The sequence below is a fragment of the Zalophus californianus genome, chromosome 6, assembly GCF_009762305.2.
Source record: "Zalophus californianus isolate mZalCal1 chromosome 6, mZalCal1.pri.v2, whole genome shotgun sequence".
NCBI lineage: Eukaryota > Metazoa > Chordata > Mammalia > Carnivora > Otariidae > Zalophus > Zalophus californianus.
Genome location: NC_045600.1, coordinates 128,297,344 through 128,309,861, shown reverse-complemented (window position 1 = coordinate 128,309,861; position 12,518 = coordinate 128,297,344). Strand labels below are relative to the sequence as shown.

The window sequence follows — 12,518 nt, the reverse complement described above, 5'->3', positions numbered from 1 at the left end:
TATTTATGTGAAAAAGTCAACTACAAATCTTACTATTTTTAAGGTTAATGTTTCTTTTTTTGGCTACTTTTAAGATCTCTCTGTGGCTGTCTCTGTCACTTTGTCTCTCTCTCTCTTTCCCTCCATTCACCCCCTTTACTCTGATATGCTTTAGGTTGTGGTTTTCTTTGTATTTGTTTTGCTTGGGAGTTTGTAGATCTTGGTTCTGTGGCTTGATGTCTTTTTTTTTTTTTTTTTCCTCCTCATCCCCCCCCCCCACTGGTAAGTTTTTAAAAAGTTTTTAACTATATCTCTTTAAATATTTCTCTTCTTTTTGGGGACTCCAGTTACATGTATTTTGGATCCATGTGTCATAATTTTTTCACACTCTTTTCTGTATTTCCCAATTTGTGTCTTTTTGGGCGTCAGTGTAAGTATTTTCCTCTTTCCTGTCTTCTGGATCTTCTTTAGCTGTATTCTAACCTATTAAACTCATCATCAATTTTTTATTTTCTGTTTTCAAAATTGTATTTTTCAATTCTTTGTTTTCGATACTTTTAACATTGTCTGCTAATAGTCTTTTTTATTAATTCTTTAAACACATTGACTTATTTGAAAATTCTTTTCTGATAACACCATTACCTGGATCTACTATGGGTCTGATTGTATTGCCATTTTAAAATCTTAGTTTTCAGTCAGGTCTTGACTGGTTATTTTTTATTTTTAGGCATTTTATGATAAGATCATTTGAATTTCTAGATGATGTTATCTTTTGCTGGTAAGATTTACTTTTGCTAAAATCTTTTCAGAAGTTTTTACTGGCATGCAGCTAGGCTAATGACACTAGGTAGCCCAGATTACCTTAACCTAATCAGGGATTGAGATGATCTGAAGCTACACTTTCCTCCTTGTTGGCCTGGTCTATTTCTAGTTTACCTTTATACCTAGGGTATAGTCCTTTGGATTCCCTCCAGATTCCTGGTGTGTTTACTGGGGCTATTCTTTGGCAGGCCCTGAATCTATTTTTGTGTCCCACCCATAGATCTGTTGAAAGCTCTGTTTAGCTTCTCAGCCTCTCAGCCAATGCTTTTTGAGTTTGTTTTTTTTTTAATATATATATATTTTTTAAAATCTTATTTATTTGAGAGACAGAATGAGAGAGAAAGCACAGTGGGTAGAAGGGCAGATGGAGAGGAAGAGGGAGAAGTGGACTCCCCGCTGAGCAGGGAACCTGACGTGGGGCTCAACCAATATTTTCAGAATCTACTAATAACTAGGGGGAAAATTAGTCTGAAGTGTGATCTCACTTCTTTCTTCCAGATCTCAGCCCTTCAATTCTGTGTTGAAAGTTCTCCAGTGGTTTTGAACAGATTACTTTTCTTGTTGTTTTGTCATTATTAGAAGAAGGTTGGTTTGGGGCTCCTGGGTGACTCAGTCAGTTAAGCATTTGACTCTTGTTTTTGGCTCAGGTTGTGATCTCATTTGTTGTGGGATTGTGCGCCCTGTCAGGCTCTTTGCTCAATTTGGAGTCTGCTTGAAGATTCTCTCCCTCTGTCCCTACCCCCACTTGTGCTCTCTCACCCTCTCACCCTCTGTCTAAAATAAATAAATAAATCTTAAAAAAAAAAAGAGAGAGAGAAGGTTGAAGTAACCTGCTCAATCGTTGTCAAAAGCAAAATGCTCAGATATAATCTAACATTCAGAATTTTCAGATTATAAAAGAAAATATGGTACATACACCTTATAGGCATTAGTGTTGAAAGGTATGACTATCTTGCCTACTACAGTGCAAGTTTTATAATGTGAATTGAATGCAATGTGATCTATTAGGGAACATGATTTGAATAAGCTGACTTCTATTGGTTTATATTGCAGTCTTGTGAGAAAACAAAAACATTATACAGCACAGCTGTTTGATTGGTTCCCACCAGTTGACTAGCCGTCCTTCAGTTTTTCTAATGTTTCCTGCTTCCATGCACATGCTATTCTCTCTGCCTAGCATGTACACCCTCATACTCAGGTTTCGGTATGAGGCACATTCCTAAGGAAGCCTTCCCTAACTTATGAATTTAGGTCAGATACATGAAGTTCCTAATTTTAATTTGTACAGACTCATTTATATGATAGTTTGATTAATGTCTGTTTTCCCCTACTCAACTATGAACTCTGTGAGATCAGAAAATCATGCTTTTTTTTTTTTTTTTTAACATTTTACCCTGTGTGCCTAGTTCAGTGTTTGGAAGTACATTTTTTGCAAGTAGGTGATCAATTAATAGGTTATCAGTTAATAGATGTTCAGTTAATGTTTGTATGAATGAAGAAATAAAAGAATACAAGGGAAGATATGTAAGAAATGCATGCTTATAGTAATGATGGTAGTGATAAGAATTTAAAAACTCACTGCTTTTGAGCAAAAGTCAGATTTAATCAAACATGGATTTGCACAGTACTTTTTTTATTTTTTTAAAGATTTTATTTATTTATTTGATGAGAGAGAGACAGTGAGAGAGGTAACACAAGCAGGGGGAGTGGGAGAGGGAGAAGCAGGCTTCCTGCTGAGCAGGGAGCTGGACATGGGGCTTGATCCCAGGACGTTGGATCATGACCCGAGCTGAAGGCAGATGCTTAACAACTGAGCCACCCAGGCGCCCCTGCATAGTACTTTTAAAGTTTACGGCTATATATGCACAATATTAAAAATACTTGAGTAAAATTCCCCTGAGAATTTATTATTGTGAGTGTTTTAGTATTTGTCTTCCATTCCCTTGTAAATACTTTATTATGTAGGTTTTAAAAAACACTAGGTCTTTCACACAACTGTTATTCAGAACATGACAAATTGTATCATTGCCAGTCATTGAATTACAGAGATAAATGGAATAAAAATATCCTGTTCTTGAAGAACTCACAGTCTCAGAGGAAAACGGACTTAGAATTTATTATACACATAGCCACAAAGTGTAAGGTGCTATGGTTTACTCTGTCAGGGGAAACTGAATCTTGATTGATTAGGAGGATTTTATTAAATGGCTAAAAGGAACAGTATTTCATTTAAGTGGACGTTATTATGAAATCATATGGTGCCTTTGGATTGACAGTAATTTTGGTGGTGGCTAGGGCAGTTTGCAAGAATAGTTTGTAAAGGCAGTTTGGGCTACCTAGATTATTAGTTCATTCTTTGACATGAAGGGCATCAGAAGCTTTCAAGGATATTCTATAATATTAAAGAGGAGAAATTCTGGAACCAGAGTCCCTGAGTTCATATTCCAAGCTCTGCCCTTTACTGTGTGTGTTACCTTGGACAGAGTTAGGATCTCTCTGCCTCATTGTCCTTATTTATAAAATGGGGATGATAATTATACCCAAAATGATTGCAGTTTGGATTGAATGAGTTAATATATATCAGGTACGTAGAGAAGTGCTTGGCACATAGAAAAATCCCAGTGAGCATTGGCTCTTGTTGCTATTATTATATGCATTGAGAAAAACTCAAAGGTTATAATTGCACTCTTTCAGCCAGAACTAGAGGCCACAAAAAGATTCAAGAGATATTTTAGGGGTAAAGTTAACAAAGCTTCACCTTAACTACCAATTTTACATAACCAGGAATTTCAACTAATAAGGCTGCCGATGTGCAGCATAGAAGCAGGTTTGAAATTTGTATAACATTTTCATGATTTGCAAACTTATAGAACTTAAATTTTCTAATTTGTGTTTTCTTTTAGATCTTATAGAAAATTTCAGCTGTAGCCCTTGGACTAGAAGCTGAAATAATAGAAGCTGTGTACGATGCATTAGGGTATTGAAGAAAATTAATTTTGAATTAAATATTTGGAATATAAGGAAGGAAAGGTGACTGAAAATGGGGCGGAAGAAAATTCAAATCACACGCATAATGGATGAAAGGAACCGACAGGTAAATGAAAATTTTAACTTATTTATTTTTGATGTAAATATATTTTTTTAAAGAGGAGCATAGGATAGAATGAATTTTTCTTTAATTTCAAGTCTAAATATTTTTATTCTCAAACTAAATAAAAATTTTAACACTTTTAGCTTGTCATTGTGTGCTTTAAAGAAACTTTTTTTATTACAGAAATCATAGATGTTAATTATAGAAACCATAGGGAAAAAGAAGAAAAGATCACTGTAGTCCCACCACTGTCCATTGTGTAGATTTATCATAGTATACTTAGTCTTCTGTTCATTTGTTTTTAATATATTATTATTGTAAATTATCACCTCTATTTTCATAATTAGGTAATACCTAAGTTAACTACAGTTATCAGTAAATGTGTTTTAGCCACTTAAATTTTCTGGTTAACCAACAAATAATGAGAATTTTTTTTTATAACTCATATTATCACAAATATTCCTAGAACAATTATATATTGATCTCAGTTTTAATTGATAAAATATATTGAACTTAATTTTCAGCACCAATGTCAGTAAACCCTTACAAATTCAAGGTAATTATAATACTGATATATGAAGACCAGAAGTTGTAAGAGTAGAGCAGGGATTGGCAAACTTTGGTCCATGGGCAGGCTGGCTATTTTTATAAATAAATCATTGTTGGAACATTGCTGTGTGCATTTGTTTACATGTTGTCTGTGGCTGATTTCACATTATAACAGCATAATTGAGTAGTTGCCCCAGACATTGTATGGCCCATAAGCCTAAAATCTTTACTCTCTGGCCCTGTAAGAGAAAGTTTGCCAAGCCTTTGGTTTAAAGGAAAGAAGGAAAAATAGTTCCATAGAATATCGTAAATAAACTAGTAGTCACAGCATATGCAGGAAGGGGAGATGCTGTCTCTGGAAAGTTTGTCTCTCAGGAGAAATTTCCAGAAAAGCTGGTTTCTGGAAGCTTACCAGGAACAGAACAGTACTAAAGATATATTCTCCAGAGTCTGAGTAGTAATTCACCTGGTAACATGGGTATAATCGGAGACAAAACTCAGCTGAGTAGCTGGTAGAGAAGTTAGTGGAAGTGATTAGAGTTGTCATTGGACCTAAATGAAGAGAGCTCTTGTTTCATCTCATGAAAATTCTTTATAGCTAAAGTGTAAGGCTTACACAGTGTGATTCTTTATGAAGGTTGATAAAATAGGGGGGAAGAGTGATAAAATAACCATTCCATCATTCCAAAGGAATGATTCTAAGCAAGGTTGCAAGTAAATGTCCCTTTATAAATCAGAGGACTGTGACAGGTAGAGGAGGCATGGGAGAACTGCTTCATGAACACTTGCAATATAAATGTAAAATAGGGCTTATTAAGGGAATAACATAAAAGCAGAGAACTGGGAAAGCACATAACATTCCCTGAACTCTCATTATCCCATGGAGAGTCATGTTTAAATTCACCATAGATACACTGGATCTACCAGTGGAAAAGGCCCCACATGTTCAGAGAGAAAAAGGAGCTAGGAATATGTAAGTGACTGTGTAATGGAACTTTTTAAGTTAAGGAAATGATCTTATTAAAAGATGGGGCCTACCACTATAACTCAGCAAGTAGAATTAGCCTGTTAATAAGTTGAATTTACCTAGTCATCTTCTTACCAAGCTGCCAGTTGGGGCAAGGGTGTCTGAATTTCTTCTCAGATGATTTTGGCAAAGAATACAGAAAAGATACAGAAGAGGTAGTTGGGCAATTTATTTTTCAGGTTTGGTTAGGCACAGACTTAATTTGTCATTTTGGGTTTGTGGATTCTTAGTTAAAATTTTGTTATTCTTGCATTAAAATGGGAAAAAAAGTTTCTGTGCAAAAGAGAATTTATGTCATTTATTCATCCAAATTTGAATATTTACTGTATCACAGAGAGACTGTGTTAAGCACTGGAAACTCATTAAAAATATATAGCCTACAGAAGAGATTTAACTATATGGCAGGTAGAGGGTAAGCTTAGGTGATGGGAGAGTTTATGGAAGGAACTATCAACCTCTGGTTGGGGTAGTTTAGGGAGCAATACTGAAGGAGGTAATAGCAAATAGAGTTTTTAATGATTGGATTTTTTGAGCTACTACGATAAAATCACACTTCAAGTCATTAGAACAGTGAATGAAAAATCTTGGGGGTGACACTATCATGCACTTAAGAGCTGCTTCACCTCACTTCACTTCTACTTAGAAGCTTTCACTTGACTTCCATTTAGGAGTTTCTGGTGAAACCTTGTGTTTGTCCTGGCATTATGCATTTCTATTTAAAAAGTAAATTTTGCATTAAAGTATAACATAAAGAAAAGTGCACAAATCCTAAGTGTGGCCAAGTGAGTTATTGGAAAAAGTACATGGCCATGTAGCCAGCATATCCCAGTGCACCACCCCGGAAACTCTCTGTCCTGTCTCCCAGGCATTATCTCCCTGCCCCAGGGAAGGAAGGTCATTAACTGAACTTCTAACACATGGATTAATTACCCCTGTTGTTGAATTTATGTGAACAGCATGTGTTCCTTTGGGCAACATTATGTTTATGAAATTAATGTTACTGTTGCATGTGGGTATATATGTAGATGGATTTTGTACATGTTCATTGATGTATAATATTCCACTGTGTGGATAGAACACAATGCATATACTTATTATTTCTATTGTACATAGACTTTTGGATTGTTTTCTACTTTGAGACTAATATAAAGAGTGCTCTTTTGAATACTCTCGTACGTGTCTTTGGTACATATGAACCCTTGGGTATATACCGAAGTATACAGTTGCTAAGTCAAAGAGTATATCTGTGATCAGTTTTAATAGCAGTAGAGTTTTCTAAAGTGGTTTTACTGAGTTATAATTTACACTCTGCTAACTGTGTGAAAGTTCCAGCTGCTCTAAATACTCACCGATACTAGTTCTTATCCCTTTTATTTTAGCTGTTCTGGTGGGTGAGCAAAAGTAACATTTTAATTTTAAGTTTCTGTGATGTTTGATGAAGTTGATTACCTTTTCATATTTTTATTGGCCATTTAGATACCTTCTTTTATGACTTACCTGTCTACTTCTTTTTCGGTTTATGTTTTCCTAGTGGGCTGCCTGACTGCCTTTTTCTTATTAATTATTAGTATATATTCTATATATAATAAATTGTGAGTGTTTTGTTCATTATGTACATTTCAAATAACTTCTCTCATATCATGGCTTGCCTTTTCACTTTTTCAATCTTTTTTTTTTTTTAATATTGTCCAGTTTACCTTTTCTTTTTCCTTTATGGCTCATGCTCTTTGTGTTGTGTTGAAGAAATATTTACCTATCATAAATCCATGAAGATTATTTTTATGCTTTCTTCTGTTTTTTACCTTTCAGGTTTTAGATCTGTTATCCATTTGGAATTTATTTTTGTGTATGGTTTGAGGTGTTGGGGTCAAGATTTGTTTTCCTGATAAATATTCAGTTCACCCAGTACAATTTGTTTTAAGAACCATCTTTCCTCCATTGCTTGGCAAGGGTTGCCTTTGCTGTGAATCAAGTAATCATACACACGTGGGGCTGTTTCTGAACTCTGTTTTGTTCTTTTCTATCTTTGCTCAGTTCTGCACTACTTTATTTACTGTAGTTTAATATTAGGTAGTAGAAATTCTCTACCATGTATTTTCTATCTTTGCTCAGTTCTGCACTACTTTATTTACTATAGTTTAATATTAGGTAGTAGAAATTCTCTACCATGATATTCTGCATGACTGAGTAGTTGTTCTTGCCGTTTTTCTTTCCTGTGTCAATATTCACCAAGAAAACAAAAAAAACTTACTGGAATTTAGGTTTGTTTTTTTTTTTTCCCCATTAGATGTATGGATTGATTTAGGGAGAACTGAAATCTTTACAGTATTAAGTCTTGTAATTAATAAATAAATATGGTTATCTTACACTTGGTTTTCATTAATTCTTTCCATAATATTTGATGGTTTTCAATGTACAGATCTTACACATTTCTTATTTTATTTTTCGGTATTGGATTTTTTTTAGTGTCATTATGTTTTTTCCCAGATTTTGTTTTCTGTACGGTTGTTGCTAAGTATATAAAAATATAGTTTACTTTTTTAATGTTGACTTTGTGTCTAGCAGTCTTGCAAAATTCACTTTCAGAATTCACTTATTTGTAATTTATATGTGCATTATTTTGGATTTCCTATGTTGTCTGTGAACAGTGACTTTTCTTTTTGAAATCCTTTAACTTTTATTATATCATCTTGTTTCATTGTATTAGTTAGGACCTCCAGTATAATGTTGGATAAAAGTGGAGGTAGAGGGCATCCTTTGTCTCATTCTCAACTTTAGGAAAAAACATTTGATATTTGATCATTAATTATATTTACTGAGTTTTTTTTTAAATTTTATTTGTTTATTGACAGAGAGAGACATAGTGAGAGAGGGAACACAAGCAGAGGGAGTGGGAGAGGGAGAAGCAGGCTTCCCGCTGATCAGGGAGCCGGAATGGGGCTTGATCCCAGGACGTGGGATCATGACCCGAGCGGAAGGCAGAAAGGCAGACACTTAATGACTGAGCCACCCAGGCACCCCTACCGAGAGTTTTTTTAAAAAGATCCTCTTTTATCAGAATAGAAAAGTTTTCTGCTATTTCTACTGCCATTATTTCTTATCCTGAATCAGTACTGAGTTTTATCAAATGCTTTTTCTGAGTTTATGTAGATGATTCTATGGTATTTTTCTCCCCTTTTTTCTTTAATGTAGTATCCTATGTTGGTTTTCAAATGTTAAAGCACCATTCTTGAAATACACCTTATTTGTGATTTGTTAACCTTTTTATATACATCATTTGATTTGATTTGCTCATATTCCATTTTTGATTTTTGCAAGTATGTGTATGTGAGAGTAGTCTGTAATTTTTTTTTTTCTTGTAATATCATTGTTAGGTTATGACAAGTTATGCTGGCCTTTTGAAATGAGTTGGGAAGTATTGTTTCTTGTTCTCTGGAGAAGTTTGTGTAATAGTAGTATATTTCTTCTTTAGATACTTGGAAAATTTACTAGTAAATCTGTACTTGGAGTTTACTGTGTGAGAGTTTGTTTTTTTTTTTAAAGGTTTTTTATTTATTTATTTGACAGAGAAAGAGAGAGTGCACAAGTAGGCAGAGAGGCAGGCAGGGAGGCAGGCAGAGGGAGAGGGAGAAGCAGGCTCTCTACTGAGCAGGGAACCTGACATGGGGCTCGATCTCAGGACTCCGGGATCATGACCCGAGCCGAAGGCAGCCGCTTAACCGACTGAGCCACCCAGGCTCCCCCTGTGTGAGAGTAAAGTAAATATTTAATTTCTATAATAGAGAAAGAGTGATTCATATTTTTCTACTTTTTCTGTCAATTGGGTAAATTGGGTTTTTCAAGGAATTGTCTTTTATTTAAATTGTTAATATTATTGAAGTTCAGTGTTCATATGCTCTTTTCTTCCTATTCCTCATGCTCTTTTTTATATTCTCTCTTCCATTCCTTATATTGTTACTTTGTGTCTTTTTTTCTTGAGCAGTCTTGCTGAGAGTATGTCAGTTTTATCAACCCTTTCTAAGAATGAACTTTTTAGCTTGCTAAAGTATTTTTATCATACAATTATTTTATCATACATTATTTCTATCTTTTCCTCTCTTGGACAGTGGTTTTTTTTTTACATTCGTCATTGACTTTTCAGCCTTTCTCTTTTTCCTAACAAATCCTAGAGAATTATGTTTTCCCCTGAAAGCACTGATTGAACTGTGTCTCACAAATTGTAATAATGAAGATTTTTCATCTTCATTATTCTGCCAAAAATATTTTCAAATTTATACTGGGATTTCTTTCTTAATACATGAATTATTTGGAAATATGTTGCAAAATCTCTAAGAAATTAGAGTTTTTTTTTTAAGATTTTATTTATTTGAGAGAGAAAGAATCAGAGACAGCAAGAGAGGGAGGAGGAGGGTCAGAGGGAGAAGCAGACTCCCTGCTGAGCAGGGAGCCCCTTGTGGGACTCGATCCCGGGGCTCCAGGATCATGACCTGAGCCGAAGGCAGCTGCTTAACCAACTGAGCCACCCAGGTACTCCAGAAATTAGAGATTTTTAAGCTATCTTTTTGTTGCTGATTTTTAGCTTGATTCCAGTATGTTCAGAGAATGTGTTCCAGATGATTGAGGTTGTTTGAAATGTGTTAAGGCTTGCTTTAGAACCCAGACTTTTTTGGTCACTTTTGGTAAGTGTTTTATTTGCACTTGAAAGACTATGTTATTTTTGGTTACTGTGATATGCATATGTGAGGAGCAGGGAAGAGAAAATTAGATTAGATATCTTAATTGTGTTTTTCAGGCCTACAGAAGGACTGTACCTTTCTGATTATTTGGCTGCTTGTTCTGTCAACTACTGATAGATATTCTTGGGCTGTGTTACAGTCTTTGGCTAAGATTGTGGACATGTCTATTTCTCTTTTAGTTTCAGGTTTTACTTTATGCATTTTGGAGCTATGAGTTGAATATAGATTTAAGCTCGTGATATCTTGATGGATTGACACCTTTAGCATTAGGAAATGTCCTTTTTTATTATAACTACTACTGTTTGCCTTCAAGCTGTTTGTTCTAGCTTAGTATTCTTTATATTAGCTTTCTTTTGCCTAGTATTTGCTTGTTATATCTTGTATCCTCTTCAGTCTTTCATTATCCTTATATTTTGGGCAAATCTCTTCTAAGACTTTAACTGTTTATCCCATCATATAATCATAGTCTTTTTAAGAAGAGTATCTTGGGGCACCCGGGTGGCTCAGTCAGTTAAGCGACTGACTCTTGGTTTTGGTTCAGGTCATGATCTCAGGGTCCTGGGATTCCTGGGATTGAGCCCCCATGTCTGGCTTCTCGCTTAGCAGGGAGTCTGCTAAAGGATTCTCTCCCCTCTCCCCCCCCCCCCCCCCCGCTCTGTCTCTCTCAAGTATATAAATAAATCTTTTAAAAAAAGAGTATCTTAAAAAAGGTATCTTAAATATAATTGCAGATATATATATATATGTGTGTGTGTATATATATATATATATATATATTAGGTTCCTTTTTCTTTCTCATTTGTCATCTTTTTGATTTTCATTTTTAAAATTATCTTTTTCTCTTCTAGTAATTTCTTCATTGCATATTGTTTTGCCTCTCTTTTAATGGCTTGCCCTGGAAATTATAGCATATATTCTTGACTTATTACGAAATAACTGGTATAACACACATTACTTCTTTTACCTCTTCCCGGATTTTAGAACCAGACAGCATACTTGACTCTATTTATTTGTTACTATGGATTTTAATGTGATAAATTAAAACTCAAAGTTTTATACAGTCAGCATTCATATACACACACACACAAACACAAACATAAATATAAATACACACTGATCTTTTGCTCTTTCTACCTTTATGTTTCTATATGGGATTAGTTTCTTTCTTCCTAAAGAACTCCCTTTGTTATTTCTTTTAGTGCAAGTCTTCTATTATTTTTATCTGAATGTGTCTTCATTTCATCCCAGTTTTAAAAACTGCTTTATTGAGATTAAAATTCATATATCCTAAAATTCACCCATTTGAAATGAAAATGTACAGTTCAGTGGGTTTTTTGTGTGTGTGTGTGTGTATTCACAGAGTTGTGCAACCATCACCATTAATTTCTTCCAGAACATTTTTTTGAAGATTTTATTTATTTATTTGAGAGAGAGAAAGAGAATGAGAGAGCATAAGGGAGGAGCAGAGAAGGAGGGAGAGGGAGAAAGAATTTGAAGCAGATTCCACGCTGAGTGCAAGGCTCAATCCCAGGACCTGTGAGATCATGACCTGAGCAGAAATCAAGAGCCAGATGCTTAACCAACTGAGCCAACCAGGCGCCCCCTTCCGGAACATTTTTATCACCCCTAAAACCCCATACTCATTAGCAGTCACTCTCCATTCTCCCCCCCCCGCCCCATATACACCTAGCCGTAGGAAACCACTAACCTATTTTCTGTTTCTGTAAATTTGCTTATTCTGGATATTTCATTTAAGTCAAATCGTATACTGTGTGATCTTTTGTGACTGTCTTTTTTTGCTTAACATAGTGTTTTTGTGGTTCATTCATGTTTAGAGTGTGCTAGTACTTCATTCTTAATTGTGACTGAGTAATATTCCATTGTATGAATATACTACATTTTGTTTATTCATCAGTTGATGAACATTTGGTTGTTTCCACTTGCTGGCTATTATGAATAATGCTATGTGCATTCATGTACACATTTTTGTGTAAACATGTATTTTCATTTTTCTTGGATATACCTAGGTGTGGAATTGCTGGGTCATGTGGTAACTCGGAAGTTTTAACATTTTGAGGAACTGCCAGACTGTCAAAGTTGTCTGTATCACTTTGCTTTCCATCAGTAGTATATGAGGGTTCCAGTTTTCCCACATTTTTGCCAACATTTGTTATTGTTTGCCTTTTTGATTATAGTCATCCCAGTGGGTGTGAACTGGTATCTCATGGTTTTGATTTGCAGGTCTCTGATGACTATGCTGAATACATTTTCATGTGTTTATTAGACATTTGTATTCTTCTTTGGAGAAATGTCT

The 12,518-nt window shown here is 34.9% G+C and overlaps 1 protein-coding gene across 9 annotated transcripts in view; it reads left to right on the top strand.

Moving 5' to 3' along the window:
- Nucleotides 1-12,518, top strand: part of MEF2A (myocyte enhancer factor 2A) — a 172,383-nt gene that overhangs the window by 71,917 nt on the left and 87,948 nt on the right. For all 9 annotated transcript variants that reach the window (XM_027569123.2, XM_027569121.2, XM_027569119.2 and 6 more), the window contains one exon: nucleotides 3,705-3,895. In XM_027569123.2, the coding sequence (XP_027424924.1) occupies nucleotides 3,842-3,895 (54 nt within the window). In that variant the 5' untranslated portion in view covers nucleotides 3,705-3,841. The remainder of the gene's footprint in view (nucleotides 1-3,704; nucleotides 3,896-12,518) is intronic.